Genomic DNA, 16,966 nt, shown 5'->3' on the forward strand with positions numbered 1-16,966 from the left:
AATGATGAGCGCGCTTTCGTCCAAGGAGGTTTGCAGGATGTCAGGTACAGGTGAAGGTTCATTAAGTGGGCAAGGGGGTGCTGAGATTAGATGGGGAAGTTGTATAGCAGCATCTTTATCTGGTGTGTCAGAGCGGTCTGTACTTTGAGGCGTGCCGTCGGCTGCTCTGCATAATAAGGGCTTAATCAAGTTGTCCATAAACACCCTCGTTGGGATGATATCAGCCTTAATCAGGTCCTTTTTCCGACGTGCAATCATAGAAGGGACCTTTGGGGAATGAAAAGCTAGGATCACCCTGAGGGAACCGTCCTGCTGTAGCAGGGGCAGCACCGCATGTATGTCTATTTGCTGGTTCTTGATCTTTAGGATTTTACTGAGGCACTCTTTAGCCCCTTCTAAGTTGAGCCATTTTGCTGAATTAGCCCGGATAAAAAGGCAGATTTTCTTAGGTTGCAGGACTAGTGCTTGTTTGTTAAGTTGAGGATTAAGGTGATATTTGTGTTTCCCCCCCTCCGATTTGACTGAGAGGGGGTGGAGAGCTGGAGACTTTTTAACAAGGGGTGAGTTTTGGAATGTTTTTGATCCAAATGTTTGTAGCTCAGGTTTATCCACTTTCTGTTGGAGATTTGATAATTGGAGAGATATCTCATCCATTTTTTTGAAAATATAGTGAAGAGTCCGAATAACCAAGTGTAGTTGTTCGCATCTAGGGCAATCCATTAGGTCAGGGGCCGTTCCTCCATTCAGAGGGGTTTGGTTCCCTTTACATGGAGAGTTCAGATGGATCGTTGATTTGGGGGAGCACTGGGCCATCACTGTAGGGTCTTCAAGGTCGTCTAGCGGGAGGGAGCGATTGTAGGTTTCCACCTCGGCATGGTGGTCTACTTGGCCACACCCTCTTTTCCCCAGGTGTCGGTCAGTCCTTTTTAATTTTGGTTTTGGGAGCGACAAAGGTTCTTCAAGTTCTCTCAATCGTTTCCCATGACCCATAGCTAGCAAGGGTTAAAAAACCAATTCCTTAAAATAATAATTAAAAACCATCAAAGGGAGGAACCGTGGAACTGTGGCTTACAAGGAGTTTATCAATATGACTTTGAAATAGAAAGGTAACAAATGAGGCAATCTTTCACAGCTTGCTGGAACAGTAGCCTCCTGGATTCACAGCCTCCCCTCAGTCCCCGTAAACTTTCTTTCTAAAAGCGTGTTTAATTGCTCAAAAAGCTAAAACGGCGCCGTCAATCCACAATTTTTATCAGTGGGGACGTCGTCAGCAATAAAATAGATAATAAAATAGATAAAATGCTGCGTGTGGAAATTCTCGCCGAGACGAAATACTAACGACGTCTTCTGTGGGTCTTTTACTCACAGTTAAGATTTTCCAGCTGAAGGATTTCTCTTTCGCTGGGGCAATAGCCTTCTCGCCTCCTTTAGAGCTTATCGTAGGGCCCTCCGTGAGACAGACTCAGCAAAAAAGGGAGTAACTCTCAAGGCCTCGCCAGACCCTTATCAGGTTAGCAAATTGTCTTTTCTCTCGGGAGTTTATCTTGTTTTCCTTTAGGGAGTTCTACTCACTTGGCTGCAGGTTTCCTTCAGCTGTCAATCCTTCTTTCGGTTAAAAGAATAATAAAACACTAGTAAAATAATACAATACTAATGCGGAGCTCGAACGGTGCTTCCACTACCGCCGCCATCTTTCAGAAAAAGGCTTAATACTTCTACTCCTCTGGAAACAAGAAAATAAAATGCACAATATATGTGTTACGTAATAATATATATGTTTTACCTGGAAATTTGTTTTGTTAGAAAAAGGAAAGGGGAAAAGTGCCCACACTGATATACATATAAGGGTGGGAACAACTGCCAAATTTGGAGGGCACCCACCCACACCCACACCATTTATTCACCAGGAAGACTTTATTAAACAACTCTCATCAAAGGGAGGACCTTCTGGCTAAATCTCAGTGGTGTTTTTTTTAGTTGTGATAATAGTCTATATATTTGTTGTCTTGCTACAATGTGACTCTACAGGCATAATAACATAAGATTCTAGAGTGGATTGGAGACTCAAAGCAATGGGGGCTTTCATAGCTGCCAAGTTTTCCCTTTTCTCACGAGGAAGCCTATTCAGCATAAGGGAATTTCCCTTTTAAAAAGGGAGAACTTGGCAGCTATGGGCTTTGCATACTTTTGCTCTCTTCATATGGGTTGTTGCTCCCAAAGTAGCCAGCTGTGTAGAGCAGCTGGCAAACTCTTCTTTGCCTCCATCCCCCTGAGAGGTGAGGAGGCCAAGAGAGGTTGCACAACATTCCCTTGTCCACTAGAGATTATTTTGAAAGGATTGCTTCTCCTTGCTTTTCTATCTCCAGGTAATGATGAAAACAAATAATAATGTTGCATTTTCATTTCACTCAAAAGCATAAGTGGGGAGAAAAACAACTCATCTTGTTAACCCTCAGCATGCACTATATTGCAAGGTGAGGTAGTTGCTCCAGATTAAGCAAGCCATAGGTCACTGTGCATCACTAGAGATCTAGCAAGTCATTTTTATTGGCAGTTATTGCTTTTGGAGTGCCATCCTTTGGCCAAAGGACCTGGTGCTGCTGATTTGCATTGAAATAAGTGCGACTTGTTTCTGGGAAACGCGAATAGGATTTGGAATTTCCGCTGAGCGAGGAGCGCAAACTGGGATCAGGCTCGGAGAAGATGAATGGGGGTTCGAGGAAGAGTCATATTAGGGGGTGCGCCTTGGGGGAGTGGGCGTAGCCTCACCCTAGGTGCCTTATTGTTCTTTGGAAGTTTGCAAGGGGGCTGGACGAGGATACTGTAGCAAAGGGGGCGGGGCGTTGCGCGAAGGCGAATGGGCGTGGCCTAGCTGGAGGCTGCCCTGCCTGTGAGCTTCGTTGCCCCGGGTTACCCGCGGGTAAATCAAGAAGCACTGTACGTCACGCGAGGGAGGTTCCCTCCGCCCGCCAAACCCGCCTTTCCCTGCCCCTTTTAGAACGCCGGCTGGGAACGGGCCAATGGGGAGAGCGCTGGGGTTTGTGCTTGTGCCGCGTCCCTTCCAATCAGGAGGCGGCACTCGGGTCAGGTCAGTGTAACAATCTAGAATGAGAGAAAAAAACACACAACCCAAAACACCCGACTAACCAACCACAGGAGGGGGAGGAAGGCGGGCGGGCCTGAAGGAGCTGGGTTGGGGCTTCCCCTGAACTTGCGGGGTGGGGGGAGCACCTCTGGGTACGTGCGCTGCGCGAAGGGTTTAATCGTATTGCTGCGGTGGGGCGCGTGGAAGATAAGGGTTCTTTAGAGCCTGGTGCTTCTGAAAAAAAACGCGGAAAGTGCTTGGAGAGGCGTAGAAGCGCCGAAAGGGGGTAATGAACCCTCTGGAATAAGTGGGGCGAACTACCGGTAGCATGTGGAGTGGCCGCCCGGCGCTGCAAAGGTGTCTGTGAAGTCTGGGAGAGGAGAGGTGCGGACAGGCTGCCCGTGCCCAGGTAGCGAAGCGCTGAGCAGGGCCGACCCTACCGTTAGGCGGATTGAGGTGGCTGCCTCAGCCAGCTGATCATAGAGCAACCTGAAAGGACATAAAACTACAGCAACAACAACAGTACATGTACTGCCAAGGTAGTGGCAGGGAAAGAAGGCAGCTCCACCTGTCTTAGGGTGATCTGATAGAGCAGAAAATAGTAATAGTAATAATAATAAATAAATAAATAATTGTAAATGTATCGCCAGGGTGGTGGGGAACGGAGAGGTGCTTGTGGGACTTTCTACCTCCGGGACCAAACTCACCCGACCAGCCATGATTGCTATAATTTGGTTGGGGAGGATGGGGGTGGGGAGACACCATTTGTGCCTCAGGCGGCAAAATGCCGTGAGGAGGCCCCGAGGAGAGGAAGGGAAGCCCTGAGGAGGTTCAGAAATGTCAGCACTCCTGCTTGTGAAAAGTGTGGCGCGAGCGCGAGACACCTTCGGCGAAGAAGCGGGACGTGCTGCGGTGGCGGGGTAGGACTGGACAAGGCGAAGTCCAGAGAGGGCCTGAGCACTGCCATGGTGCCGCCCGTCCGTGGCGTCGCCCCCCTCCGCCCTGCAGCTCGCGCGACGGCAGCGAAGGGGGGAAGCCCGGCGCCCGCTTGTGTTGTGATCATGTGGTTTGGCTGGAGCGTCCAGACTTGTGCAGCCGGGCAGAGAGCCGACGAGACTCTGCGCGCAGCCAGCCAGGCGGGAAGGCAAGGCAAGCCCGGCTGGCGCGCTCCTCCTCCTCTCGTGTAAGGTGCTGCCCGAGGCCCCGCCCTCTTTCCCCCTCCGCTCGCCGGCCCGGCCCCTCCTCCTCCCTCCCCGCCCACCCCCTCCCTGAGGTGCAGCCGGCTCGCCTGGCGGGCTCTCCCCCTCTCTCACTGTGTGTGGGTCTGTGTGCGAGCGCGCGCGCGTGTGTGTCAGTCGCTCTTCGCTCGCGGGGCTGGGTGACGAGAGGGCAGCGAGGCAGAGAGTGGCGGCCGCCGCCGCCGTTTCCTCCTCCTCCTCCTCAGCATGTTGCCATCCCGCCGGGTCCCCAGAGAGAGGCGGCGCCCGCTCGGGGCGGCACGAGCGCAGCAGCGGCAGGAGAAGGAGAAGCAGCAGCAGCGGCAGGAGGACGAGGTGACCGACAATACCAAGGCGGCGGCGGGGGAGACAGCGGCGAGCAGAGGGGGCTGCCGCGCCGAGGGCAGCAGCAGCAGCAGGTGCTAGGTGTGTGGAAGAGCGAGAGAAAAGCGCGCGCGCGCTACCTGCCTGGCCGCCGGGTGAGCAGCCCAGCCTCTGCCTCAGGTGCGTGCCGGCGGCGTGGAGAGCGCGAGAAGAGAGGAGGGCGATCATGCCAGCGCCAGCCGCGCGTCTCCATCGCCACCTCCGGGCCCTTTAGCGCCGGGTTCCCGCTGTGCCTGGACGCTCTTCCTGCTCCTTCCTGGGATTAATTCGCTCCTTGCTGGAGCCCGGAGGAACTGAACTCGCCTGGACTCAAGCGAGGGGAAGGAGGCCTTGGAGGCTTCGCATCGCCGGAGGAAGCCCTTCTCCCTCGAAAGCGCACGCCGCTCCTCCTGCGCCCGGCGCGCTCCTCCTGCTCATCTGTTGCTTGAACGGGCGGCCCCCTCCCTGCTCTGTCTCTCGCTCGCCGGGCTTGATGGAGGAAGCAGCCGCCTTCGCCGCTCCTTGCCCTTCCAGCTGAACCTCCCTTGCGCGGCCAAGCTGTGCTCTGGACTCGAGCCTCCCTCTCTCACTCTCTCTTGCCTTCCTCTCCCCCTTCCCCGCCACCGCTCCCCAGACGCACCTTCCTCTCCAAACCCTGCGAGGCAACGTCTCCATATCCCGCCCCCCTCGCTCGTTCTCCCCCCCTCCTTCTCTCGCTCGTTCTCCCCGACCCACTTTGGTGCGATGCTGCTGCTGCTGCCTTGGACCTTCGCTTCCTAAAAGCGCCGTTTGCTGTTGCGATCCTTCCGTTGGAAATTTACAAAGGAGACCCCCCGGGATAAAGGAAAAAAAGGGGGGGAAGGAAAGAAAAGGCGGCTTCGGGGGGGGAGGGGGAGGAACATGGATGAGAAGCTGCAAGCGCATCAGGTTGACATCGACCCGGATTTTGAACCCCAGAGCCGGCCTCGCTCCTGCACCTGGCCGCTGCCTCACCCCGACTTCCCGGGAGAAGAGGACGATGGAGCCGCGGCTGCCGGCGCTGGTGGTGGTGGTAGCGGCGCTGGTGGAGGAGGCGGCGGCTCCAAGCACCCCTTGGCCGGCGGAACGGAAGGCGCCGAGAACGCCGGAGTGGCGTCGGAGCGCGGCAAAGCCACCCCGGCGCTGCCTTCTCTGGGCGCGGACGTTGGACAGCTCCGCAAGGCGAAGACCTCGCGGCGCAACGCCTGGGGCAACCTCTCTTACGCGGATCTCATCACCAAAGCGATCGAGAGCTCCCCGGAGAAGCGACTCACCCTCTCGCAGATCTACGACTGGATGGTCAGATACGTCCCTTATTTTAAGGATAAAGGAGACAGCAACAGTTCGGCTGGTTGGAAGGTACCCGAGCGATTCTCCACCTCCTTCACCCTGCTCCTCTCGCCTCCCTCGGCAGAAACTAGAGCCCTAGTTTTCAAGAGGCGCTAGTGGAAGTTTCACTATTGCTGAGCCTCCTTGGGTTGATGTAGTAGACTCTAAATGGGGGTCTAGTTGCCCGGTAGCAGCCTTAAACAGCCCCTGTGTTGCAGGGAATGTTAATTGAAGGGTGTTAAAATGGTGGTGTATTTTCCACCACCATCACCTACATTTTTTTGTTTGTTTTTAAACTCCCTTAGCACATTCTTACCTGGAAAGTGGTGGTTTTAACCAGAGTTAGTGATTAGGGAAGGAGTGGTAGTGAATGCTTGGGAGTGAAAGTCTATGTAGCTTTGTTTGCAGGTGCCAAAATCCTGTAGCAAGAGGGGCAGAGCTGGAAGGGGAAGGAGCCGGCCAAGTTTCCTGACGGTCTACCCAAGGCCACTCCAGCCTTTTGCAGCTTTGATCTGGAGAGCAGCTCTGGTGTCTTCTGGGATTGAGGGAAGAGAAGTTGCTCTTGCAGCCTTATCAGAGCTAGCTTGGAGAAGAGGAGCTCTTCTCTATTGGTTATATTAGTGGAGTGGACCTGAGATGTTTCCCTCTCTTTTTGCATTGGTGCTGGGAGAGATTATCTTGCAGTAGCTGCCTGGTCCACCTACCATATTTCCTTCACTCCCCCCCCCCCCGCCCCAGCAGCATCAACAAAGGGGCCTCCCCCCCTCTTAAGTTGAAGTTAAGTTGCAGCTGCCTGTCTGGTAGTAGGACTTAGGGGGGTGGGGGCAGGGTAGAAATAGAGTCGAGGTGGGTAAAAGTGGCTTTGTACTTTTCATCTGATGGCATTGATTGAGGTGCCAGTTGGGGAAAGGACATGCCCCGTCCTCCAGTTTGGGTGGTGGGGTTTTCTGCTTGTGATATTTGTGAGGTCTCTTCCCCCCCCCCCCCACTCCCATGGAATGCAGTGTAGATTGCTGGAGCGGTTTATAATACAAAAAAAAAGGCCTGGAAAACTGATTTCCTTGGCTAATTTGCCACATGCGATGCCATTGGTGGGCAGGGCCATTGGGCAAGTGTTACTGAACTCTGGGTGCATGACCATTTTGAGGTCTCGGGCTTCGTAAAACTGGAAGTGCGATCAAACTGTCTACATGTGTTAGCTACAAACTCTGCCCGTCTTTGGCACTCCATACATTGCCCATGTCTCCTTATTAAGTCAAAGTAAGATTTGGTGTATTTGTGTGTGTGTGTGTTTTTTAAAAAAAGCTTTTTTTCTGCTTCTGAGGTCTTGGATGGAATGGCAAATTTTGCAGAATGTGCTGCATCATTTGTGTGTGCTTTTTTTGAGAATCCTAAACATCTGGTAGGCAGTCCGCCCACAAGCAAGTGTTCCCTTGAAGGAGGGCTTGAAAAGGCTCTCCTGCACATGTGGACTAACAAGCGATTAACCCTTGTGGCACTGAGTTCGTGGGGCAGAGTGGTTTTCCATTCTCATATATCTGTTGGTCTTTCAACAGAGTGAGATACACGCCCCTCTGGATTTGGCTGAACTGGCTAAAATCCCAGGGTGTTGCCTTTGGATTGTTAAATATTTCTGTCAGGAGTAATTGATTCCCCTCTTACTGTGATTTAGTGTAGAAGTGTGTTGCACTCCCTGAACTCACAAGGAAAGTTTCTCTCCCTCTGTATGTGTGTGGTGTGAGAAGTCTACTTTTTCACTTCAGTGTGAGAGCCATCCTGCTATAGCTCTGCCCAGCTGAAAATGGGGTGTGTCCAAAGTGATGTTGCTTGCTCACACCTTGCACCCGTGTTGGTGATCACACCTGGAAGGGACAGAAAAGCGTAGGTAATGTGCGAACCAGAAGGGGCCAGTTTAAAAGAGAGGCAGTTCCAATTGATTTCCTTTCCACTTTCCAGCCGCCCTATAATAAACAATGTGTTAATTCAGGAAAGGTCCACTCCATTATATGGGCTGGTGTTATGAGCATTATTGAAGCCCTGTGCATCTGCACCACACCTGGATTTGCCCTCCTCTGTGTTCAACTTACTTGTGAGTAGCTGATGAGAAGACTTGTTTTAGGAGCTCAAGGACCTTGAGACATCAGACCATAAGGAAAGCCCTGCCAGATCAGACCAAGGGTCCACCCAGTCACAGGAACATATACCAGGTGGAGGTTATTTGTTCATGGACAATGGAATGGCTCTCCTTCCATCCACCTCCTCTCCCTTGGGGCTATTTTAGTACTGACTCTTTTATGATGCATAGGTAAGCAGGTCTCGTGAATAGATTGGTACTTGCAAGAGAAGCATATGGGGAAGCCTTGGTAATTTGGGCTGTACAGCTGGATGGAGTCTGGCTGGGTGTACTTATGCTACACCTGGTGCAGGATGGGTGTATATGGTGGCAGAGAGGACAAAGTTCCACCCAAACTGATGGGAAGAGAGAACTATATCCAAAGAACAGTCCAAGACACTTTTCTATGGAATACTCTCACTTCTTGTTCTGCTTCATGTAGTTATTTAAACAAGGGAGAAAAAAATCTGTTGCGTGAAGAGTAGTAGCTACACCAGCCAAAGGTCACAGCTCTAGAAAGTTGGAAAAGGCAAAGGGCCATAACTCAGTGGTGGAATACATACTTTAAATGCTAAAGGTCCCGGTGTCAATCTGCTGGCATGTCCAGATAGGGCTGGGAAGGACTTCTTGTATGAAATCCTGGCTATCTGCTCCCAGTTAGCATTGACAATACTAAGCTAATTCAGTGTGGACGGTCCTGCCTTAGACAGACCAATGATCTTACTTGGATAAGGCAGCGTCCTTTGTTCCTACGAAAGTGCTCCATTTTTGGAGAAGTGTTTGAAAGTGCCCTGGTTGGGGTGCCAATTTCTTTGAGTTAAATTCTTTGTTTTACAACTGCTCTTGTCACAATGGTGCCAAGGTTATTGGGAAAGAGCTGTGGTTTCATAGTAAGGACATTCTACTGATGCTGAAGTTCCCAGGACCATTCCCTAGCACCTCCAGGCAACAATGGGGGAAAATCCCTTTCTGAAACCCTGTAGAGCTGCTGCCAGTTAGTGTAGGCAGACCACTCTTTCAGCAGCCTCCAAACATTGCCTAACTCTTAACTCCTGCCAGCCCCAGCCATCGTGACATGTGGCCAGGGATGCTGGGAGCTGCAGTCCAAAATGTTTGAAGGCATCTGCTCAGGTAAGGCTGGTGTAGACAGTATTGAGTGAGGGCGACCCTATGAATAGGCTTCCTTTATGACAGCTTCCTACATTTCACATGATACTGCACGGGAGAAGAAATGTGCTATGGAAAGGCTGATGCTTGGATAGTAGACTGTGTGATGTTTGTGCCATCATTGCTTTCAAAAGCCTTCCAGATGCACACCTTGGATTCATTCCTGAAGAAGTGTATTAGACTTTGAGGAACCAAGACATGAATACTCTGTGGGTAGAAAGATTTTCTGTCCATATCAATACTATGATTCTTCTTCTAACGTAGTTTCTCCTCTCTCCACCGCTGGCCTCCTGGGGAAACTGAAGCAAAGGTATGCTTGCCAAAAAAAAATCAGGCTGGCTGGCTGATTAGATGGTTGATAGAAGCTTGCTTGCATTTGAAGGGTAGGGAGTTAGGGGATACAGTAGAGGCTGGTCCATTAGGGCAAATGGGGTGCTGCCCCACCAACTTCAGCCTGTCCTCAGCCAGCCCCCAATTGCCTTCTTAGCTCCATCCATTCCAGGTGGTGGCACTGGTTGTCACCTTCGCCTTCTTTTGTCTCCACATTGCCCTTGTAGAATGCAGCAGAGAGGAGGATGGGGGCAAAGCTAGGATTAGTTGACTGTGGCCCCACCTTCTGTTGGCCTCTCTTCCTCCTGCCCCATCAGTCTCAAAGGTCACCAGGCAATGGATCAGCTTGTTCAGAAAACCCTGGATGTTCTAGAGCAGGAATGGGGAACTCATGGTTCTCCACACTTCACTGGGCTCCATTAGCCTTGGCCAGCATACCTAATGGTCAGGGATGATGGGATTTGTAGTCCATTAACATATGGAGGACCAGAGACTCTCCATTCCTAGAACAGTATTGATAAAAATGGGAATATGCTGTTCGTTGAGAGACCCTTGAGGGCTGTGGAAGCAGCATGCTGGCAATTTAAAGGACTGATAGGACTTCACTTTCCCATTTTGTATCCCGTGCTTGTTCAACTCAAAACAGACCCATTGAAAATAATGGATGTGGCTAACTTAGGTGTGTTAAATTAAATTTGTCTGCTCTTGAGTATAACTGAGTAGGATACAACCCAATGGCATGATGGTGGAGATGAAAGTGTAGATCAGGGGTCAGCAACCTTTTTCAGCCGTGGGCCAGGTCACCGTCCCTCAGACCATGTGGTGGGCCGGACTCTATTTTGAGGGAGGGGGAAATGAACAAAATAACCCAGAGATGCATTTTAAATAAAAGCACACATTCTACTCATGTAAAAACACCAGGCAGACCTCACAAATAACTCAAGAGATGCATTTTAAATAAAAGGACCATTCTACTTATGTAAAAACACGCTGATTCCCGGACCGTCCACGGGCCAGATTGAGAAGGCGATTGGGCCGCATCTGGCCCACAGGCCTTAGGTTGCCTACCCCTGGTGTAGATGGAAACGAATAAAAATGACCGGCAAATAAAAATGACCGGTAAAGAAGGAAGCTAATGCAACCAAGTTTGGTGTTAGCAGTCAGCAATGTTGGGCATCTGCCAAGGCTTATACCCCAGCAGTGGGGCCGGCACTTCTGCCGCTGCCTTTGCCATTACCAGTGGAATGGTCCCCCTCTTCCTTTCCCTTCCTCACTCTCTGCCTTCATGGTATTGGCTGGTGCTGAGAGTATGAGCTGCCACCACCTCCTTTGCCCCTTCCTAGTCAGTGCTGGGTGCAGGAGTTGCCACTGGCCACTATATTCCGATTGGCCCAGGTTGGAAGGAGCAGGGATGAAACTTGCTGTGGGAAGCAGTAGCTTGCATGCTTAGCACTCAATGATGGTGGGAAGGGAAGTGAGAGAAGCTGCAGCAATCCAGGAGGAGAGGGAGATGGCAGGAGCTGCACATAGGGTGCATGGCATAGGGGACTTGCTACCAGCCTCTTGCTTGGTGGTGGTGGTGGGGGGTACAGTGATAAGTCAGACCTGGAATAATCAGTACAAAAACACCAGTGTGGAGTTGGGGCTAGAGTGTTGCACCAGAATCTGAAATACCAGGGTTCAAATCCCCACTAGGTCAAGGGGATTGATATTGGGCCAGTCACAGTCTCTTAGACTAACCTACCTCACAGGGTTGTTGTGAGGCTAAAATGGGGAGGAGGAGAATCAGGTGTGCCACTTTTCAGGGGTGCAATAATAAATAATCTGAAAGCGAAAGATTTCTTGCAGCTCTGTGCATTAAAGATGGCTCCTCCTTGTCATGAGTGAGTGGCACTTGTTTTCTTGTTAGTTCTTAAGTTATCTCACTGAAACGATCCCCTTCCCTTTAAGGAATCTCAGAAAGGCACCTTCCTTCAATGTTAGCAAGGTAATTAAGGGGATAATTAATTAGCTGGTGGGTCCTGCTGTACAGTATAAGGCAGCGAGTTTGCACTTAAGGCTGCTGAACTGTGGATACCATAACTCCTAAAGACAGCCTTTGCCAGCCTGGTGCCCTCCAGATATTTTGGTCTACACTGACTGTGCTCACTGGGGCTGATGGGAGTTGTAGTTTGAAAACAACTGGAGGGTACCAGGTTGGCAGACACCGCTGAAAGAGCTGGAAGTCCTTGAGGGGTGTTGGAATATCTATCCATTTATTTATTTTTTAAATGCTAGTTCTGTTTCGTTTGTTGCTGTGTGGGATTATTAGTCTTGGCTACTGAAAGGAAAGTTCAGCCCTGGCTGACTGTTAGTTTTTTGTTTCATATGTTGTGCTCACATAGAAAATACTCCATCCCCGGTTTTCAGTTCATAATATGAAGCCCCAGATTGGAGCCTTGCACCTGCGGCCTGGTCCCTGAACTCTGTCGTGTCAGTCTCTGTAATTTTTTTATTGTTCCTAATAATCTACATCTCTGCAACCTGCCACTCCCTTCTGTTAGAGCTACTTTCCTTGGATTAAATTTCTCTCCCCTAGCTGTGCATTGCCAGAGTTGCAGAGAGAGGCGTTCCTCATCCCTGCGGAGAACCTGATACAGGGGACACCGCTCATCAGTCTTGCGTTCACAATACTGTTTCGCTTTCTTAAAAGGCGGGAGTTGTTCATAGTCTTTATGTCTGAGGTTCAGAAGCATTGCAACTATAGAGAGTTTCATCTCTCTCCTCTCTTTCTCTCTGCTGGGATGGTGGGGTTGTTTCTGGCAGTGGGTCTTCATCTTTAATTGCCTCCTCCTTAGGCCCAGTCTGTCACCCACAGAGAAGGCTCAGTAGCTGAGAGTTTCAGATCATTTCCCTATGTTGTGGAGAGCTAAGGGAAGGGGAGTTGCTCCCCCACCCCATGAGTCAGTCTTTTTTTTTAAAAAAAGGTGGGATTAGAAGCTTAGATTTAAAACTTCCAGCTGGCCTCTCCATCCTCTCTCCTAAAGTGAACAGAGAACTTCAGCTCCTGGGCACCGATTAACAAATGCCCTAGCACAGGCATAGGCAAACTTGGGCCTCTAGATGTTTTTGGACTACAACTCCCATCATCCCTGACCACTGGTCCTGTTAGCTAGGGATGATGGGAGTTGTAGTCCCCAAACAGCTGGAGGGCAGAGTTTGGGGGTGCCTGCAGTATGGTGTAATGGTTATAGTGTGGGACTAAGACTGTGATGATGCCCTGTTCAAATCCATGCCCATGCCCAGCCATGAAGCAGAATGTGGGACTTTGATCTGTTTTTATCTCATGGAGTTGTTGTGAGAATGAGGTGGTGGTGGGGATGTGTGCTGTTTTGCACTTCTTGGAGAAACGTGATACCAATGTGTAATCAACAATAAATCTCTGAAGCTATGTAGATCTGGTCCTAGCCGGTAGCCCCCGCCCCTTCTTCCAAATGCCATTCTGAGCTTAATGGATAGGATAAAACATCACAAACCCAAACTCCAAAGCATAAGTGAATTTATTGTTTCTGTCTACTGGGCAGTGCAGGGTGCTTCCAGACTGTTGCTGTTATCAGAGGGGATACACTGATAAATTTAGGTTATCCAATAAGTGTTGATTTGACACCCTACCCCCTTTCCTCCACTTACCAAAATAGGACTTTTCTAAATAAGGAAAGTGAGGAGGAAAATGCACCGGGACGTGTGAGAGAACAATTGCTTTACAGAACATTGTCTCACCTTCTTGCAAACAAATGGACAATAAACACCTGGTGTGGTCTAACCAACCCACAAACTTTGTACATACAAATGCTCGATCAACAGATCATCCGGAAGGGACCAAAGGCTTTGGCAGTTTTTGTTTTTGTTTTATTTAAAGTGCCATCTCTTTCTAAATCAGAGCAATCTTGCTGAAGCAGTGAGTCTGAGGGTTGCAGCCTACACGATTCGTCCAGAGCTTGTAGACCTTGGTGTCAGCAGCCCTCCTCCTCCAGCTTTTGGCCTCCTTCTTTTGTGACTGTAAAGCTTTACTAGCAGGAAGTCCTCTCCGGTATGCAGCTCTGGGTCGCAGGCGGCCTGAGGTTTTCTGCACGCCACCGTCCCCTGCTGTGGGTCTTGGCGCTGCTATGCTGCACACGTGTGCCAGAAGTGCTTGCTGTTTTCCAATGCTGCACGGAAGGCCCCATTGACTGACAGTTCTGCTTAATTAGGGAGTTGTTATTTTATCAATTCCAAAGCGCTTGAAGTTTTATGCTCCAGCTCACGCGTTCCACTTGTTAATGGGAAACCAACACCCTCTGTCAAAGAAGCAACGGCTCTGATGCATTTTAAGGTGCTGTTTGTGCCACTTTGACATCCAAAGTATAACAATAAAGCTATCAGCTGGTGGATGTCTGCTTGATGTAGGTCTGACAGTGCCAAAAACCTTAATCTCCAAGCCTTCCCACTTTTCTTTCTCTCTGTGCTTCTTAGGGCTGCTCCTTTGTGGCATGAATATAAACTAGCTGGGTGGCTTTGGTGCTTTAAGCTGAGGAGTGTCCTGTCTAGGGGTGGGGGAGGACCCATCACTCACCTACGGTTGTGCCCAGCCTATCTCTTTACCATGGCTTATAATTACTGCTGCAACATCCTTGACTAACCAGCAGTACTTCCTCTTGCTATTGAGCAAGACCAGGCATAGGCAAACTCGGCCCTCCAGATGTTTTGGGACTACAATTCCCATCATCCCTGACCACTGGTCCTGTTAGCTATGGATCATGAGAGTTGTAGTCCCAAAACATCTGGAGGGCTGAGTTTGCCTATGCCTGAGCAAGACCATATGGAGGGACTGTAGCTCAGCAGTAAAGCACCTGCCTTGCATGCAGAAACTACCAGGTTTGATCCCTGGCACCTTCAATTAAAAGGCTCAGGTAGCAGTTATTGAGAAGGACTGTCTGTATGAGACTGCTAGTCTAATGTACACAATACTGGGCAAGACGGACAACAGTCCAACCTGATGTAAATTGACTTCTGGTGTTCCTGTGACCCTGTAATAGGAACATTCACGAGAAGTGAGTTGGCTACTTCTCTGCTGTTGGGCACCAGGTTGAAACGGGCTGTCTTTTTATCTCCTTCCTTCCTTTTGTCCCTCACATCAGAGCAAAGGAGCATGGGCAGCCGGTAATCTGTTGCTTTCAGAAATAAAATAAGCACACAAAACCATGAATCATGGGGGACGTTATGCATCATGTGGACAAAAAGAGCAGTAGCCGCTGCAATTCAGGAGCAATTTACTTGTGGGGAAGGAACATACCTATGGACTGTACAAGCAACTGGGCAGCAATGCCCCCCATGCTAGCTATGGATGCCACAAGATAAATAACAGTTTTTGCAGAATAGAAAACTGCCCCGTGACAGCTTAAAAGACACACAATGTGGCTGTGGGTTAAGGTTTTGTGGGTTAGGCCAGCTTTTACCAATGTATACTTCTTCAAGGTCTGCAGGCATCGTGACTACTAACTCCTGTGCCTACAGTGTGTGCAGCACTACAGGAATGCCCCCCCCCCCACAAAGCCTTCTCTTGCAATAGTCATGATTGCAATGCTACTGCAGTGTGTTGAAAGTGGACAAGCTTCTGGAGCGGTTTTGTATGGGGCTTAAAGCCATTCTTGTTTCATGCACTTTGTCATTTGGCCAGAAGGATAAATTCACATTATAAATACCCTTTCTCCACTTTCTCATCTGTGTGAATAATGATCTGATGGTCACTTAAATGGTATAAAGGAGGCTCAGCAGTGCAACCTTCTTCATGTTTATTGGAAATAAGTCTTGCTGTTTCCAGTGGGGATTGCTTCTAGGTAAGTGTGCATTGGATTGCAGCCCACAGCCAATATAGAAGCCCCATTGGTGCAATTGGATCCCAGAAGTCGGTCCTTCTGTGGGGTTTACTCTGGAGTAAAAATGCATATAATTGCAGTGAAGGAAGGGAGGTTAGTGACTCATCTCGCTAGCCATTTCCTCCTCTCTGTACACATCTCTGCGCCTTAAGAGAATAAGCAAGCTTAGAAATACAACATTGCCCATCACATAAGTAGACCAAAGACCCATCTAGTCCAGCATCTTGTTCTTACCATGGCCAACCAGATGCCCATGGGAATCCTACAAGCAGAACCTTTGCACAACAGTGCTCTCCTGACTTGTGATTTTCAGCAACTGGTATTCAGAGGCATACGAATGGAGGTAGACCGTAGTCTTTTCCTCTATGAATTTGTTAATTCTCCAGTTTGGTAGTCATCACTAAATCTTGTGGGAGAGAATTCCATAGTTTACACCGCTAGTTCTACAAAGCAGTTCCTTTGGGTGCTTGTCTTTTTAAACTTAAGCTTATATCTCCTGGCTCTCCTAACCTCCATTAGAGGGAATATCATGAAGGCATCAGAAGGGAAGGCTGATGTTCTCCTCTTTGCATACTTGAAAGCAGCGTTAGGGTCTTTGTCCTATGTCTAAAGGGTTGCTTCATCTCTCAAAAGTGTATGTAGGCTGTATACAAAGAAACAAAGCTTTCCCCACGGAATCCTGGGAATTGCCGTTAAAGGGTGCTAGAATTTTAGCTCGGTGAGGTGTAAACTACAGTTCCCAGGATTCTTTTCAGGGGTGTGTGTGTGAGAGAGAATCATGTGCTTAAAATGTACGGTGTACCTGGATATATATGTTGAGTTTCATTGAGTGCCAGCTCTCAGAGCTGTACCACCACTTGCACTTGCATTGCCTCTAAGCTCCTCTTAAGATAAGGCAGTTATTGCCATTCTTCTTAAAAGTATAGACTGTTTCAAAGCCAAAGCTCTCAATGCAGTTAACAACAAACATGAAGCAGTATTGCCGTGAAATAGGGACATAGGCAGCTGCCTTATGTGGAATCAGACCATCTAGCTAAGTACTGTCTACTACACTGACTGGAAGCAGCTCTCTAGAGTTTGAGGCCGGCGTCTTTCCCAGCCCTGTGTGGAGACACCAGGGATTGAACCTGGAACCTTTTGCATTCAGTGAATATGCTGTGTCACTGAGCTATGGCTCTTCCCCTATCAAAGAAGAGCTGGGTGAGTGCTAAAGATTCACCAGGCAATAGCACCCAAGCCTAGCTCATGCAAATGTGCTTTGAAAAGGAGTTCTGTATGCCAGCTGCTAAATCTATACATAAAGAGAGGCAGACAGGCAGATCTGGTATTCCCTGGGCAGGGAAAGTAAGGTTTCTTATCTACCAGTTGAAAGTCTCAGTAAGATTGCTTTCATAGCTGTTTCTCCAAGGTACAGAAGTTCAAGCTTCTGTTGATGCATATGAACTCAGTG

General features: G+C 49.4%; 1 protein-coding gene across 1 annotated transcript in view; it reads left to right on the plus strand.

Annotated features, from left to right (window-relative positions):
• Window positions 1-4,419: 4,419 nt before the first annotated feature.
• Window positions 4,420-16,966, plus strand: part of FOXO6 (forkhead box O6) — a 119,433-nt gene continuing 106,886 nt past the window's right edge. Inside the window, exon 1 of the mRNA XM_035117804.2 lies at window positions 4,420-6,042. Coding sequence (XP_034973695.2) covers window positions 5,566-6,042 — 477 coding nt within the window. The 5' untranslated portion in view covers window positions 4,420-5,565. The remainder of the gene's footprint in view (window positions 6,043-16,966) is intronic.

The sequence above is a fragment of the Zootoca vivipara genome, chromosome 6 (genome assembly GCF_963506605.1).
Source record: "Zootoca vivipara chromosome 6, rZooViv1.1, whole genome shotgun sequence".
Lineage (NCBI taxonomy): Eukaryota > Metazoa > Chordata > Lepidosauria > Squamata > Lacertidae > Zootoca > Zootoca vivipara.